General features: G+C 44.9%; 1 protein-coding gene across 8 annotated transcripts in view; it reads left to right on the top strand.

Annotated features, from left to right (window-relative positions):
* APBB2 (amyloid beta precursor protein binding family B member 2) overlaps positions 1 to 15643 on the top strand; it is a 375901-nt gene that overhangs the window by 245580 nt on the left and 114678 nt on the right. For 5 of the 8 annotated variants that reach the window (XM_077758890.1, XM_077758894.1, XM_077758895.1 and 2 more), the window contains one exon: positions 7709 to 7917. In XM_077758890.1, the coding sequence (XP_077615016.1) occupies positions 7709 to 7917 (209 nt within the window). The remainder of the gene's footprint in view (positions 1 to 7708; positions 7918 to 15643) is intronic. The other 3 variants (XM_077758893.1, XM_077758897.1, XM_077758898.1) reach the window with 1 other exon arrangement.

The following is a 15643-nucleotide window of genomic DNA, read 5'->3' on the forward strand; positions in this document are numbered from 1 at the left end:
TCAAATACAGTTAAATTAAAAACTTCTCAAAAGTGTGTGTTACATCCCTTTGCTTTTTCAAAACAACCTGCATTAGTACCTGTTTGCACTAACCAAAAGAAATCGAAGAGGATTTTCGCTTTATTTAAGGGTTAAAAATAGCATTCAGCGTTTGTTTTGCAGTGAGTTGTTTATAGGGGCAGCATGCACCCCCAAGCAGTGAGAGCGGCCCCCCAAGCTCCTTCCCAGGGACCTACGCTCAGCAACTCAGCACCCATTCGCCACAGCTTCGAGCTGTGTCTGTGAGCATCTTGATTTATTTTGTGCATCTGTTTGTAAGATGTGTCCTGAGGTATCAGAAAAGCCTAAGAGAGGTTTTTTGGGGGGTCTGGGACCCCTCAAAGTTTTTTCCATATAAATTAATGTTAATTTCTTCTTCACTTTATTGCCATTTGGGCTTATGAAGAGCTTCATCCACATGTGGACAGCGAGGGAAACCTGTAGTTCATTTTAAACCATCTGCCTCCTTCAGGAATAATATTGTTCAAGAGATTAGTTAGAAGCAGCTGCAGCTAAGACTTTGGAAGAAGGAGTTTCTTCTTGTCCACGAATGGAAGCATTGTGCAGAATACTCTTGATTTTTAAAACACAGATTGCAGAAGATCTTCAAGAGGTCCTTTGCATAGAGGGTGAAACCCTAGCCCCTGGTGGCCTTGATCTCACCCTAGACCTCTCAGCCCAGCCTGGAATGATTTTTCTCTTGTAATGACAAGTTACATTCCCTTTGCTGGGAATGCTGTTGTCTTGTCTCTTCGCAAGGCTGGCCCCTTGTGGGTTAGGGATACATTGTTCCTCAGAGACCTTCCCAGACCATCCTGTCCAAATATTCCACCCCATTCCCAGACATGATTGATCACAGGACCCAATTTGCTTCTTTTATTCATTACTGTATGCCTAGCTTCTAGAAAAATAGTACTTGGCATTAATAGGAAGACTTAAATATGAAAGAGTTAATGAGTAAGTAGATGAATGAATGTAAGGAAGGAAGGAAGGAAGGGAAGAAAGAATATACATCACATTTTTTATTTTGTGGAACCAGATGTTAGATGGAGCTGGATGGGAAAGAATTACTACCTTTTCTGTTTTCTTAGGCCAGTAGTTCTTAAAAGCATGGTCCCAAACCAGCAGTGTAAAGTCAGCATCCCCTGGGAATTATTGGAAATGCAGATTCTTAGACCCTACCCTGGACCTACGGAGCCAGAAACTCTGGGGTGATGCCCAGTTACTGCTTCTGGCAGATTCTCCAGATGATTCTGATGCTTGAGATCCACTGCCCCACATCACCAGTGCAGGACCAGATCTCTCTGATGACCCCATGCATCCCCAGCCCTAAAACAATGCCTGGCACAGAGTAGACGGGAAATAATTTGTTGAATGAATTACTCTATCTCCTCTTTCCTGCTGGCCCCCTCACCCCATGCCTTGCACATCAAAGGCACTGGGTACACAAAGGTTGAGGAAGGGAGTGAGTGCTGTTCTGAGGCTGAAGCCTTTTGTGCTCTGTACTGTACTGCAGACGCGGCCAAATTTAGAATCTCAGCTCATCCATTCCTCCTTCCTGTCGCCTCGGGAGCAGCAGAGGAAATTTCCAGCTGCTGCTGGATGCGACTTTGTTTTCATTTGACCCTTGAGTTCTTGCAAGTGAGCCCTGGGGAGAGGATGAAGAGAGGTGGGCTTACCTCACCTACATCTCCACTGGGAAGGGGTGTGGGGAGCCAGTCCCTGCGAAGAAGCCGATGTGGAGCCAGGGCTACAGCACTGCCTGAGGTAGCCGGAAGGGGCGGGTCTTTGCTGCTCCCCGATGGGCTCCCTGTTCCCATGCCAAGTATTGCTCTGGACCCCAGGAGGCTCTCAGCACAAAAGGGTCTTACTGAGGGCTCTCAGCATTACTATTTTTATACTCTGACTTCCAGGCCCTGCTTCCAGAACAAAACCACAAACAGCGACGGGCCACAGAGCCACTTTGAAAGGACACCTATGACTTGCAGCTCTTACTGCTGAACTGTCCTATTAGCTTGTGACAGTGCCTTCAGCGAGATGCAGTGCCCATCGAAAGTGTCTTAAGTGCAAGACCCTGTAGGGAAGGGAAGCGGGACAAATAGGAGGGACCTCAGTCTCGGCAGTGTGCCTGAGGTTGGAATTTGGTCCTGAGGCTTCTAATGGGGAGGGGGCCAGCTGGAGTGGTTGACCTGATGACTGAAAGCAGAATTAGGCCCAAAAAAGAGGCTCCTCTGTAAAGCCCACCCTAGAAGCGTCCTCCAGTCGATTGTACCCAGACAAGGGTGGTTGGGGTGGGCTCAGGGCCAGTCCCCTGGGGCAGATCTTTGTGCTCAGCTTATTAGCTGTTTGACCTTGGTCAGGTCAGCTGGCTGGTCTCACAGCCCCAGACTTGAGACCATTGCATTCTTTTCTTTTGTTTTCACCACTGTTTATTCACTTTCTCAGTTCGCCCAACCTGTCCAAACTGGTTTCTCTCAGGTGGTGGCTGGAAAAGTAACTCCATTTAGACATAGGGGCATAGTTTACCCCCTTGGCCTTAAACCAAGCAACCAACCTCCCTGCGCTTTAGAAAGGGGCTGACTCTAGTATGTTCATCACAGGGGGGCTGTGGAAACTCCACAAGCTCCTGCAGTAAAGAAGTAATAAAGGATCTCCATACTTCAGCCTGCGATCAGTGTTTGGACCCTTGTAACTTTTTCTGTTAACGGCAATATTGTTACAGCTTTCAGAACCTCATGGCAGCGCTAATACCACTGGAGCTTAAACCTTGAAAGGCCTGCGTTCTTGTCCTGCTAATATTGCCTCCCTTGCCTTCTAGCTGGGATTGTTGTGAGCATTAAATGTGGTAATGTATGTGAAGATGAGCTTTACTTTATGGGTAGAGAACTTTATTTATTTATTTTTTTTGTAATGAAGGGCCTAGACCCACCGTGGGAGAAAATACAGGAATCCTACAAAACCAAGGCAACTTTATTCATTTGGGGTTGGTTTCTGTTTGAGAGAAACCTGGCAAAAATTCAGTAAATCTGCTTTAAAGTAGACCATGGGGGACAAAATCTTTATTCTTGAAATTATGAGACATTTCTATTTTTCCTTCCACATTAATTGAGAGACAGACAGACATTTGAGGAAAGAGAAGGTATGGCCGAAGCAGAGTTGAGCGAGCCAGGGGCGAAGCCCGGCAAGCCGTGGTCGGTGGAGCCCGGTCTCGGCTGCCCTGCCCAGGTCCTCAGAGTACGGCCTTGCCAAGGGAGTCCTGTGGACCTTCTCCTCCAGAGAAAGGGTCCCCATAAGATTGTCTTCTTTTATCCTCTTTGAACCATGATGATCACACTATCCATAAATTCTGTAGGGGGAGTTTTCCTTTGGACACATGAAGAAAAAATTTTTATGGTGGGTTTGGTGAACTTAGTATATTATTATATTGTTGGCTTTGGAGACCTATGATGTATAATAATAATAGCAGTAACAGTGGACATTTCTGTGGTAAATATGCCTGTACCATGCCAACCTTTATTCTGAGTGTTTTACACAATAGCCAGTGATACAAAGTGGATACTGTGTTGATCCCCATTCTACAGGTAAGCGTCTGAAGCCCAAAGAGATTGAGTACCTTGGCGGAGGTCATTCAGATAATGAGTGGCTGAGCCAAAATACAAAGGCCCTGTACAGAGTCCACACTTGGTTGCATCGTGCCATATTTAGAGCCTTTGCTGACTCTCCTTATTTCTAGTTTTACTGGAATATTTAAAAACACTCTTCAGGCGGGGCGCCTGGGTGGCTTAGTCGGTTAAGCGTCCGACTTTCGCTTAGGTCATGATACCGCGGTTCGTGGGTTCGAGCCCCGCGTCAGGCTCTGTGCTGACTGCCAGCTCGGAGCCTGGAGCCTGTTTCAGTCTGTGACTCCTTCTCTCTCTGACCCTCCCCTGCTCATGCTGTCTGTCTCTCTCCTAGAAATAAATTAAAAAAAAAATAAATAAATAAAAAAAAAAAACAAAAAAAACAAAAAACACTCTTCAGGCTGGGGCACCTGGGTGGCTCAGTCAGTTAAGTGTCCAACTTCAGCTCAGGTCATGATCTCACAGTTTGTGAGTTCAACCCCCACATCAGGCTCTGTGCTGACAACTCAGAGCCTGGAGCCTGCTTTGGATTCTGTGTCTCCCTCTCTTTCTGTCCCTTCCCCACTCGCTCTCTCTCTCTCTCTCTTTCTCAAAAATAAACATAAGAATTTTTAAAAAATACTCTACAGGCTTTCTATAGGTTTCTCCTTTTTAACTCTCCTATAAATCTTTCCTTAAGTCGGCCTCCCTCCCCACCAGCAGTTGGTCTGAGTTCCAGTCCTGAAGTTGGGTAACTGGGATGGAATCCTGTGGTTTGCTTTGTGCTGGCCAGTGCTGAATGGACTTCCTAAGGTTCCTGGTCCGCAGTGACTCACCCCAAAAGAGAGTTCTCCAGTATGGAGGTCTTTTAGCATATTCCCACTGAAAACTAAGAATGCCAACACTTCAGAACTCCAAGCAGATCTGCCAAGAAGGGGCTCATGACACACACCTCAGTGTGAGAAAACTGCCGAGAATCAGAGGGGCATTGAGACGATCAGCCACCATTCCCTTTTTGCAACATCAGCTCCTTTGTCTTCAGCAAAACTGCACAAAGTACTTTTCTGAGAATCAGAAGGGGTTGGAAGTCTCTCCTCTACTCACCCAGCGTTTTTAGATTTTTTCCTATATTGATTTAGTCCGCATGCCACGTGCACTATGGTACTTCACTATTTTAAGCTGCTTTGCAATATTTTGAATAACCTTTTGACAAAAGCAGCTTCCTGGGATTTAGGTGTCTTGGACCCACTGTACTTCTGCTTTAGCTATGGTTTCAAACTTTATTTTAAGCAAAAACAAAGAAACAAACAAACAAAACCCTGATCTCTGTTTTCAAGGAACATCGTACTTGTAAGACCAGTAGTGGTAACTGATAAAAATAGAGCTGCTGTGGTCAGAAGGGCCTGGAAAGGCCTGGGATTCCACCTACCTACCCTGCTGTCTTCTCCCACTTTGATAAAAGTTAAAAACCACTGACCTGTTGGATAAGGTCCAAAGTACTTATTTAAGTGTGTACTTAATTTTATGCAGGAAAACAAAGCATATTGGAGCTAACAGGATTAAACAAAAGGAAATGTCCTAGGGCTGAGGTGTCTCAGAATATTCCCTGTGGAACCTATCAATAAAAAAAGAACCAAAATCTCAACTCAGCATCTCATGGCCGCTAGCCCAAGACTCTTTCCAATTTGTCATATTATGTTTCCTTTTATCCATAAGAACATTCAGATACACCATCAAGGAAAGTAGACATTTCTATTCTTGGGGGTTGTGAAATTGCTCTGTTTTGTAAAACTGCACAAAACTGATTTCTTCAGAATTCTTCTTTTGCTAAGTTCCAATTCCCACCATTCAAGGACTTCATTCACTATTTATTTTTCCCTCTTTCTTAATTTATTCTTCCTCCATTCCTTCTATCCATCCATCCATCCACCCACCGTCTATCCATCCAACTCATTGCTATTGAGCACCTGCCGTTCTAGGTGTTGGGAATATGATGATGAACAAGACAGATATGATGTTTGTTTGCCTTCACGGGGTTTACATTCCTTCAAACCCAGTGGAAGGGATTCTGTACATGTTTCTGGAACTGTTAATAATATTGTCAATGTGCCGACCTCAATTCCTCCATCATAATCATATCATCATCAGTTTTTAGCAACAGAACAAATCCCCTTTGTATTTTTATTCCAGCAAAATCTCAGCAGAGCCTCTGCATATAAACCAAATATAACCAGGTAGGTCTGCTTGCAGACAGAGCAGCGCTATGCAGCCCAGAGGCCTTCCCATGCTGCCCTCAAGGTTCTGGAAAGCCAAACCAGAAGGCCACTGATTTTGGTTTCTGTCCTTGGTCCGACATGATTCCATATTCTGAAGGTGGTATCCTGCCTGTGTGCTCATGTCCCAGCTGTAGAGATGTGATAAAGGATAAATGTGCAAACTCAGGCCCTCAGACCTCAGAATCCACAGAAATGGTAACTAGCAGCCTCTTTATGTTCTTTTAAGAGCTTCAAGCCCCAAAGCTTGGTTCTGTAAGCCACTAGAATGGGACAAGAACTTTCTCCTAGCTTCATCCAGAGACCCATGTATTTTATTTTTCCTGTCTCGCTTGAAATGCAAAAAGCAGATAACCCCTCCACACCACGAGAAAGGAGACAGGACATAGGAGTGTATACACGTTTCTTTCAAGTTGTTTCTGAAAATTTTAGGTAAGTTGAAATTACTTAATCATGCTTAATTCCCTGTAGGGGGAGGGGGAATTTCCATCGTCATCTGAGACAATGGCGGTTTTGCCCGTGGCAGATTTAAATGAGAAAAGTGAATGCTGGGATGCCAAACAGCCACATGAATGCGCATCTGTGCCCTTAGTCTTAATCAACCTCTTTGTCTGGTTCCTTTTTTTTCCTCGTAACAGAGTCAGTGACGCCTGCGCACGTGATGCAATGGCATTTGCACAGAGCAACGCCCACGTGCTTCTCTTGCATTGCTGTAGAGTGCCCCGGCCTCTTACGAGTGGCCCCATAGAACAGGGTCTGGTCCTTAGGAAAAAAGAGATCCCCAGATTTAAAGCACAAGTTTCTTAAGTTTTGCTACCTACGTACATATGTTGATGGAGCTGCCTGTGGTTCCTCCACTGTGCCTCCTCCTCTGTGGATTTCCTACTCTGCTTCTTTCTCCTCTTTTTTTGCCTACTCATTTCATATTCAACTCAAAGAAGGCCAAAATGAGATTTTTTAAAAAGGCAAAAAATTACCTAGTAAGCTGATAAAATATTGATACAGGCCAGGTACTGCTGAAATTGCCCAGCATGGGTATTTTACTCCCCTGTGACACACACATGGAATTTAACACATTATTTTTTGAATTTGAACGCCTTTGGACTTCACACAGGCTTTCCATTTCACCACAGTCCCCACCGTTCTCTGTTGTCTTTCACACGCACCCTCCTTCATAGCCTGTTTTTAGAGTCAATCTTGTCCCTTCTTGAATTCCAGGGCTTTTTCAGTCTGCTTTCTTTAGGAATCTTCTGTGCACAGTTTTGAATTGTAGACTATTACAAAAGATGCAGCTACGTTGTAGATGTTGACAATCAAATGGGAGGAGTCGTAGAAGCAAAGAAAAGCTGTAAATACAGTACTCATTTATAGAAAGCAATTATGGATAAGGAGAGTTATACTCATTGCTGAGAATGGTATAAGATGCCCACCAGTAAATCCTCCTGATTTATAAAGGAGTCCGTAGATTTTGCATGTCACCTTGCACATTTTGCTCGGGTCATTGATTTTGGCTAATGGAGCTTTTAAGTTGTTCACAGGGGTCTTGCAGCTGTAAGATGATTTGATAACGGGTCCTTTACATCTGTATTCTCAAGTGTCCATCTTCCTTTCCAGCTCTTCTCTTGTTTCTTTCCGTATCATCCTCTTTACCATATTCTGTGTCCATAGGAAGGCTTTAGTTCTCATCAGTGCTGTGGACTCATCTGCCAGTGGAATTCTCCAGACTATTAGGGATGAAACTGGAACACTGTAATTGTTTCCACTTTTACTAAAATCCTCTTGTTTTCCATTCCCCAGCAGATATATGGAGTGACCACTCATTTCAGACCGATCCGGATTTGCCGCCTGGCTGGAAGAGAATCAATGACGTCGCTGGGACCTATTACTGGCACATACCAACAGGGACCACTCAGTGGGAGCGCCCCGTCTCCATCCCAGCAGATCTGCACGGATCTAGGAAAGGGTCACTTAGTTCTGTAACGCCATCTCCCACCCCGGAGCATGAGGTAAAATGGAGTGTCTTTTTAACAACTTAATAGAGTGGGTGTTACTTGTGATTTCTTTTTAGACTTGTCGCTTCTCCCCCAACAGGTCATCAAGGTAAGGTTTTTGATTATCATGCATGCTGCATTTGAAACCACAGAAATGCTTCGTCTTAGTGTAAATAGCATTAATACCATCTTTCAGGAACGTTTTCATTTTTTAGTGGCTTTTGGTCTCTTGAAACAGCATTCTAGGTACAGAAAGTTGAGAGAGACTGATTAACGAGAAGTGGTTAAGATTCCCTGAGGCTCACTGAAGCAATACTTTACTCCGTAGCTGCCATTGCATGGTGCTACCCCATAAAATATTTACACACAGATGGACGTCTCTTGGCCAGACGTGTTCTAATTACTGCATATCTTATTAGCCTTGGGTCCATTTGATTGCAGGGAGGGGTGTCTGCAAGAATAACCCTAGAGAGCCCTCAAATGCTTGATTTCTATTTTTTTTTAAAGAATCAGTTTATTTAGCCGAAGTGACGTTATTTTAGACATAAATAGCAGCATAAATGTCTGCTCCCCATGAGGAAGAAATGTGACGTTTAAACAAAGAATTGAGGCATGCAAAAATTCCATGGTGGTATTTATTAATACAGAGATCCTGGCAACTAACCTTTGTGAATCCTGATAATAGTATTCAAGAGAATTGCAGTTGGAAAAGGTCACAATTAAGTAATGGCTTTTTTCAGCAAAGTAGTTGGATCCCTAACATGCAGGCGTTTTTCGCCTGCCTGACCACAATCTTCTGTTTTTTCAACAACCCATTTTCTTTTCCTTTGAGGACACGGAGGGCACCTCACTTGTGTCTCTCACCTGCAAGGCTTCTCTACATATTTGCAATTGTTATTACCCTTCCTGTCCGGAAACTAGGCAGTGTCTTGTTTCTTACATCTGTGGTTCTTTACTTGCTCTTCACTGGGAGGCAGTGAGCTCTACATTCCAACCACATTCCTGCTCTTACAGGACTTTGGCTTAAGAAAGAGAGAGGGTGAGAGAAAGAATCCCAAGTAGGCTCTGTACGGAGCCCGATGCAGGGCTTGATCTCATAGACCATGAGATCATAGACCTGAGCCAAAACCAAGAGTCAGACAGACACTTGATGCTTAACGGACTGGGCCACCCAGACACGCCTCTCCATTTTTCAAGTGATGAGTTGGGGTGAGCTATACCCACAGTAATAGGCAAGGGCCTTGGTTTGTTGGTACTTGACACTGACAGGCATGTGCTTTGGTATTACTGAGCCGCATAGGATTTCGTTGCTAATCACTGGACGACTTTGATTAACTTCTTATTGAAGCATAATGTTCCTATTCACTGAGCAAATTCCATTCATTTATTCATCTTGGGTTAGGTTTGCTGGGGAATAAAGATGAGCCTCAAAGAGCTTAGCATGGAGTCCTCCGCTGGTCCCAGCCTAATTGCACCTTGGCATTTTTCCCTGGACCGTCAAGTGGCCTCCCAGAAGCGAAGCCAGCCAGGACACTAAGGAGCAGACAACCTCTCTCTTTCTTTCCTATGCAGCTTTTCTCTTTGCGTCTCAGAACCTCTTTCTCCAGGTCTTCATTCCCCTGTTACAACCCTTTAACCATCTCCACCACATGGGGGTACCCTCCGGCCAGGGGATGCAGGGTGGGAGAGAATCGGTTGACCCCAGGATGCACACGTCACAAACAGGAAAGCTGAGGCGCAGAGAGGTCCGTGGCCGGCGGCACCACTGGATCTAGAACTCAGAGACCCTGAATGCACCTGAATCCTAGGCCATACTTTCCTCACGCACCCTCCCTGCCTTTGGGATTTCAGCCTACTGTGCCTCCCATCGTCCCGGAAGTTACTCTGGACTCACTTGGACATATCTCTTTTCTCCAGTGAGTCTCTTGTCCTCCCCATGTGGAGGAGATGAAGGTCGGTAAGCCCACATCGTGAGGCCAAGGTGTGGGTGTGGTGAAGTCCAGGGAGGCCATCCCAAGTTTATGTGACTTGAATTTTTTTTTTATTTCTTTGTTTAATATGGCAGAGTTTTGTTTTCTGTGTTTTCTGCAGAAAATCTTGGGAAGAATACATCACAGGTAGGCGGCCAACCCTCGGGAAGATGACCAGGTAGCACCTCTAACCTCTGGGCCTCTTTCTGATGCCCACACATGCCTATTCTTCCTCTGTCTACACCCGCTTCCCATTCCCATCCTAGCTCTTGCTCAGGGCCCCCTCCCAGGCTCAGATTTGCCCCATGGCCCTTGCTTCCTACTTCCTCTCCTGGAGTTCAGGGTTTCCCTAGTGTATCCACAGCAGTCAGCCTTCCTGCTGCTATTCATGATTTATTGTGGTTTTTCGGTGTATTTTTATACATGTCATTTCATTTGTTCCCCCCAAGACAGAGAAGACCACTAATATATTCCCTATTTAAGAAAAGAGTTGGGGCGCCTGGGTGGCTCAGTCGGTTAAGCGTCTGACCTCGGCTCAGGTCATGATCTCATAGTTTGTGGTTTCAAGCCCTGCATCGGGTTCTGTGTTGACAGCTCAGAGCCTGGATCCTGCTTTGGATTCTATGTCTCCCCCTCTCCCTTCTATTCCCCCTCCCCTGCTCATGCTCTCTCTCTCTCTCTCTCTCTCTCTCTCTCTCTCTCTCTCTGTGTCTCTCAAAAATAAATAAACATTAAAAAAATTTTTTAAAAGAAGAAAAAAAGGGTTTAACCAAAGGCACCTGGGTGATTCACTTGGTTAAGCATCTGACTCTTTTTTTTTGGCTCCGGTCATGATCTCATGGCTCATGTGTTCGAGCCCCACATTGGGCTCTGCTCTGACAGTATGGAACCTGCTTGGGATTCTCTTTCTCCCTCTCTGCACCTTTCTCCCTCTTTTCTCTCTCTCTCTCTCTCTCTTTCTCTTTCCGTCCCTTCCTCCTTCTCTCTCTCTTTCTCTCAAAATAAAGAAAAGAGTTAACTGAAGTTCAGTGAGCTCAGTAACCCTGCAGCAGGGGTAAGATGGGCATGTGTCTAGCTCTCTGACTCTGGATACGATGCTACGCCCCTAGGAGTGTGTGAATTTCCACCTTGCCGTTGGTCTCATTCCTCTCTTCTGCTGTTAACCATGCCATTGTGTCGACCCTTATCCCTCCCAGGAAGATTGTTAACAGATGTGTCATTTTAAGTTTCAGAGAGAGAGAGAGCCACTCATTTCCAGCACTTTAATAGACCAGTGGAATAGATTTTCTTCAGATCAGCCTTTCAGTTGTTCACTTCATACACCTTTCCCTCCTGTACATAAGGCCACTAAGCAAAAGAACTGAGAACATTTAAAAGGCAGTAAATTAAAATCATAGAAGCAAAGGATTGAACAGGTAGAGAGAAGAGGAGGGGGAGTTGGGGACAGATCCAGCCTGCCATATACGCAGCATGGGCAGACACTGACACAGATATTAAACCAGAGGCACTAAGGGTAATGGAGTGTTCCTGGTGCCGAGCTCATGGCTTATCTCACAACTCCTCATAAAACCCTATGCACCTGGTACTATAGTCGTCATTCACTTTTTACATTTGACAACACTAAGACCGCAAGGTGAAGCTTGCCTGAGGTCACACACAGAACAGAGGTGGAGCCAAGCTCAAATGAAGGTCCACTAACCCCCAGCCCGCCCCAGGCTTCACTGTACTATTTATCAGGGGACTTGGCGAGAGTCTCAAATCTCAGTCCAAGGGAGGGGTGTGTCATGTGCAGAGCCTGCTAGAAAATGACTTCTCTTGATAACCTTGTCTCAGGTGCTAAAGACAGTGGAAGAGAAACGATTATTTCTCTGACACCACTTCTTTGATCCCTAAATAGAATCTGTTTCAACCAATTTGGAACCACGAGAGAAAGCAAAATGTTAAGGATGAGAAGAAACTTGTAACATTTCGTGTTAGAAATGCATATTTTATTCAGCTTTTCTCCGAGCTTGTTTAAAAAAAAAAAATTCAAGTTGGTGCCAAATCTGTTGACTCTGCTTCACAAAAGTTTAGGACTGAAGACTTCCTTACAGTTTGCAAATTTTACATTTCACATTCCAAAGTTCATCAGGGAAGTGTCAAGTACAGTGGATAATGTTTCCTCTGCACATGCCAGCAGTATTTTCTCACGTTTATAAACTGGCCAGGAAGCACTTGCTGTTGAAATTTGGCCCACAGTAGTCTCCCCCCAGTCCATTGATTTGTTCCAAATTCCTTGGATGTCGAATTTTAGAGAGAAGAGGGAGCCACACAAAATATTTTTATGAATAACTGTTGGCAAGTCTCGCCTTTCAGTGTTTTCAACTTGAAGATGTTTCCGGGTTCCTTAAGAAGAGAAGGTTGGAGGAGAAGGTGGGTCTGGAGCCAGGGAAGGTGGAATTGTCTCCCAGAACTGTGATCTTTTCTTGATCACAATTTGCTCTGTTCTTGCTGCATCGCCACTGGGGTTTGTCAGAGCCCTAAGCAGCTCAGCCCCTGAGAGGGGAAAACCCATGTATTACATTAGAACTGTGGAATTTCTTATACACTTAGAAATAAGATGAAAACACAAAGGAGCTATTCTGGCATCTTTTTACTGAACTTCTTGACCCAATCTTGTAATTGTGACTGGCAAGAATCTTCAAGAAGAGCCTAGAGAATGCCTTTTTTTTTTTAATGTTTTATTTATTTTTGAGAAAGAAAATAGGAGAGAGACGGAGAGGGAGACACAGAATCCGAAGCAAACTCCAGCTCTGAGCTGTCAGCACAGAGCCTGATGCAGGGCTTGAACTCCTGAACCATGAGATCATGACTTGAGCTGAAGTCAGACCCTAACCGACTAAGCCACCCAGGTGCCCCCATGGCAGTATTTCTCATCCTGTGAGCTTGTGGGTCAAGGACTGTGGCTAAGGTGACCTCTGAGGCTTGTAGGACATTTTGATTCCTTGGTCCTGCCCCAGGCCACTGGGCTAGACTCCCTAGGGGTGGGACCAGGAAATCTGCCTTTATAGTAAGCTTTCCAGGTGCTGAGTGCTGTGCTAAGTACAAGAGCTGGCACTCCAGTGAATCTCGTCTCCCTGTCTTTGTTTATATGTCACCTCCTCTCTGGACTCACCCCTACTTCTCCTGGGAATTACTGCTCTCATCCCTGCACTGTTTGAAAGCCCTTTATTCCATAGTGTCTTGTAGTAGTATTACTGGTGGCATGTCAGTCTCCCTTCTGGGGGGGCCATCAGGGCCTGTCCCCCACATTTTGTGTCCCCAGCACCTGGCGTAGGGTCTGATACATGGTGATACTCATTACATGTTCGCTGAGTGGAGGAATAAACCAGTTTCATAGCTGAGGGAGCTATAGGTCATAGCTGAGGTCAGCTGACTCACTGACCCAGCAAAGCCACCACTAGTGCCCCCTGGCTCCTGCCCCCCCCCCTCCAAGCTCACGGAGACTAATTTAGTTCCCCCAGCATTTGTCAGTCACTTTACTAGTTTGATTCTCTCTCTCCCTCTTTATTTCTCTGAGTTATGTTTGTGTGATAAACCATAACTCTATTCTTCTGATACAGTGTTACATTCAACAGAACATAGATAGCATTTTAAAAAGAACTTTGAAATATGCACATATATATGGACTTAGTGCTCATTAACATCACCTGGCCTGTTCCTCAGGGTTCCCAGATTCGGGGGCCTCTGCCGTTTATCATCAAGGCCACACACACAGAGGCTCAAGTCTTGACCAAAGAGGATCAAGAAGGATTCATTAATACTTTGGAGTCTATAGGTCCTGAAACTTTTTATTCTTACAAATGGTTCTTTTTCCCCCCTCCATGGAAAAGAGTAGAAGATACGGAAACTGCCATTTCTTGGGTGCCTTCGGGCAGCCAGTCCCTGTGCTAATTGCTAATGTTCTTGATCTCAGTTTGCCCGCACTCTGGTGGTGCGGTGCTCTGAGCCTCTTCCATTGGCAAGGAGCTGGGGTCACAGAGCAGGTGAGAGCAGAGGCAGGGTCTGGGTGTGGGCTTTGCTGCAGGACTTCCGAAATTCCCTTGGAGACGATGATCGTACCTTCTGTCAGAGTCACTGTGGAATGTTCTCTTGCCTTCCTCTCTGCCTGGTTCCCAGCAGGCTCACCCTCCATGCTTGCTTTCCAGGTTACGTTCTGATATCACTTTTTAGAGGCTTTCTCTTCCCCCTTGAACATCCTCAAGAACATTCTGGAAGCTTTCTTCCGACACAACAGAGCAGCCTTTTTGTTTAACCTGTGGACTTGCTTTCTGAGCTCTCGAAAGAGAAATCAGGAAGAAGGATACTCTCAGTAGGCAGGGTTATACAGTCGGATCCCCTTCGTGGGTCCACCCTCACGCAGATTCTGCTTTGTGGTCAGGAGGGGCACCAGGCTGAAAGATGGTGGAGGGTCGTGATAAGCGCCAGGCTGGGTCAGTCCTCAGGGACACACTGCCTGTGAGGAGCCGAGGCTCCAGAGCTCTCCCAGAACTCAGTATGGTCACTTTGATCAGAGCAAGGGGTGCTTCACCTGGTCAAGGTCAAGAGAAGCAGCCCGAGAATATGTCTCTGCCTATAACTCTGGCACCAGAGTACTACTGTGCGAAGATATAACTTCATTCCCTGAAAGATGATCAGCTTGGGGACATTGCTCATGGAAAACAGTCTCTGTTCTTCCTTCACTAACCTTTCCCATCGGTCTCGTCCTTCCTAAGGCAAATTGCCCACCGGCCTTTCCCTCTCTCCCTGTTTTTCTCTTTGTCTCATCCCTTCTTTCACCTCTCACTTCCAACATGCAGACCACACACCAGGATGGCTGCAGGCTTTCTGTAGAACCAAACAATCTCTTCAGGTTGTTTTCTTAAAAAACAAAAAATTATTAGCTAAAATATTGTAATCCCTCTTGAAAAAAATTAGATGAGGGGCGGCTGGGTGGCTCAGTCTGTTAAGCTTCTGACTTTAGCTCAGGTCATGATCTCATGGGTCATGATCTCATGGTTCATGAGGTTGAGCCCTGCGTCAGGCTCTGTGCTGACAGCTCAGAGCCTGGAGCCTGCTTCAGATTCTGTGTTTGTCTCTCTCTCTGCCCCTCCCCCACTTATACTCTTCTCTGACTCTCTCTCAAATCTAAACAAATATATTTTTAAAATTAGATTAATAGAATGTGTAGTTCTTAAAATTCAAGACAGATGGTTTTGTCTTTTGTAGCCCTTAATTTTAAAAAAGAAAAATTATGGTCGCTTATACAGGGGAGAGAATTTCTAAAAATGAGGGTTTTTAAATACAGAAGGGAAAAGGGTCGTTTTGTCCTACTCCTAACATATGTTAGCCCTTACTGAGTTTTGTACTGAAGGAATTCTGTAAGTACCCGTGTTATTTTAGCTTTTGAAAAGTTGCTGTATACGACCTCTGTTTATTTAAATCTGTAAAAGGTGATTTTTGGAAGTTTGCCAATGGACTCCTGTCTCCTTAGCATAAGAGCTGGATTCATACAGTCTTAGAATTATAATCAACCTTTATGTTATAGGGACCCAACATCCAAAGAGTAAATACATTAAAAAAAAAAAGAAAGAAAGAAAGATTAAACCATACATACATACAGAGAACTATTTTAATTATATGCCAAAGACTTTTCTGAAGACTTGTTTTGAAAAAATACTCTTTCTTTCTAGTCCCCACACAGTGGCTGTTGAGGATAATTTGATTTCAGATTCCTTTTTATCAGACCCTCA

This window comes from Crocuta crocuta, unplaced genomic scaffold (assembly GCF_008692635.1).
Source record: "Crocuta crocuta isolate KB4526 unplaced genomic scaffold, BGI_CrCroc_1.0 scaffold223, whole genome shotgun sequence".
NCBI lineage: Eukaryota > Metazoa > Chordata > Mammalia > Carnivora > Hyaenidae > Crocuta > Crocuta crocuta.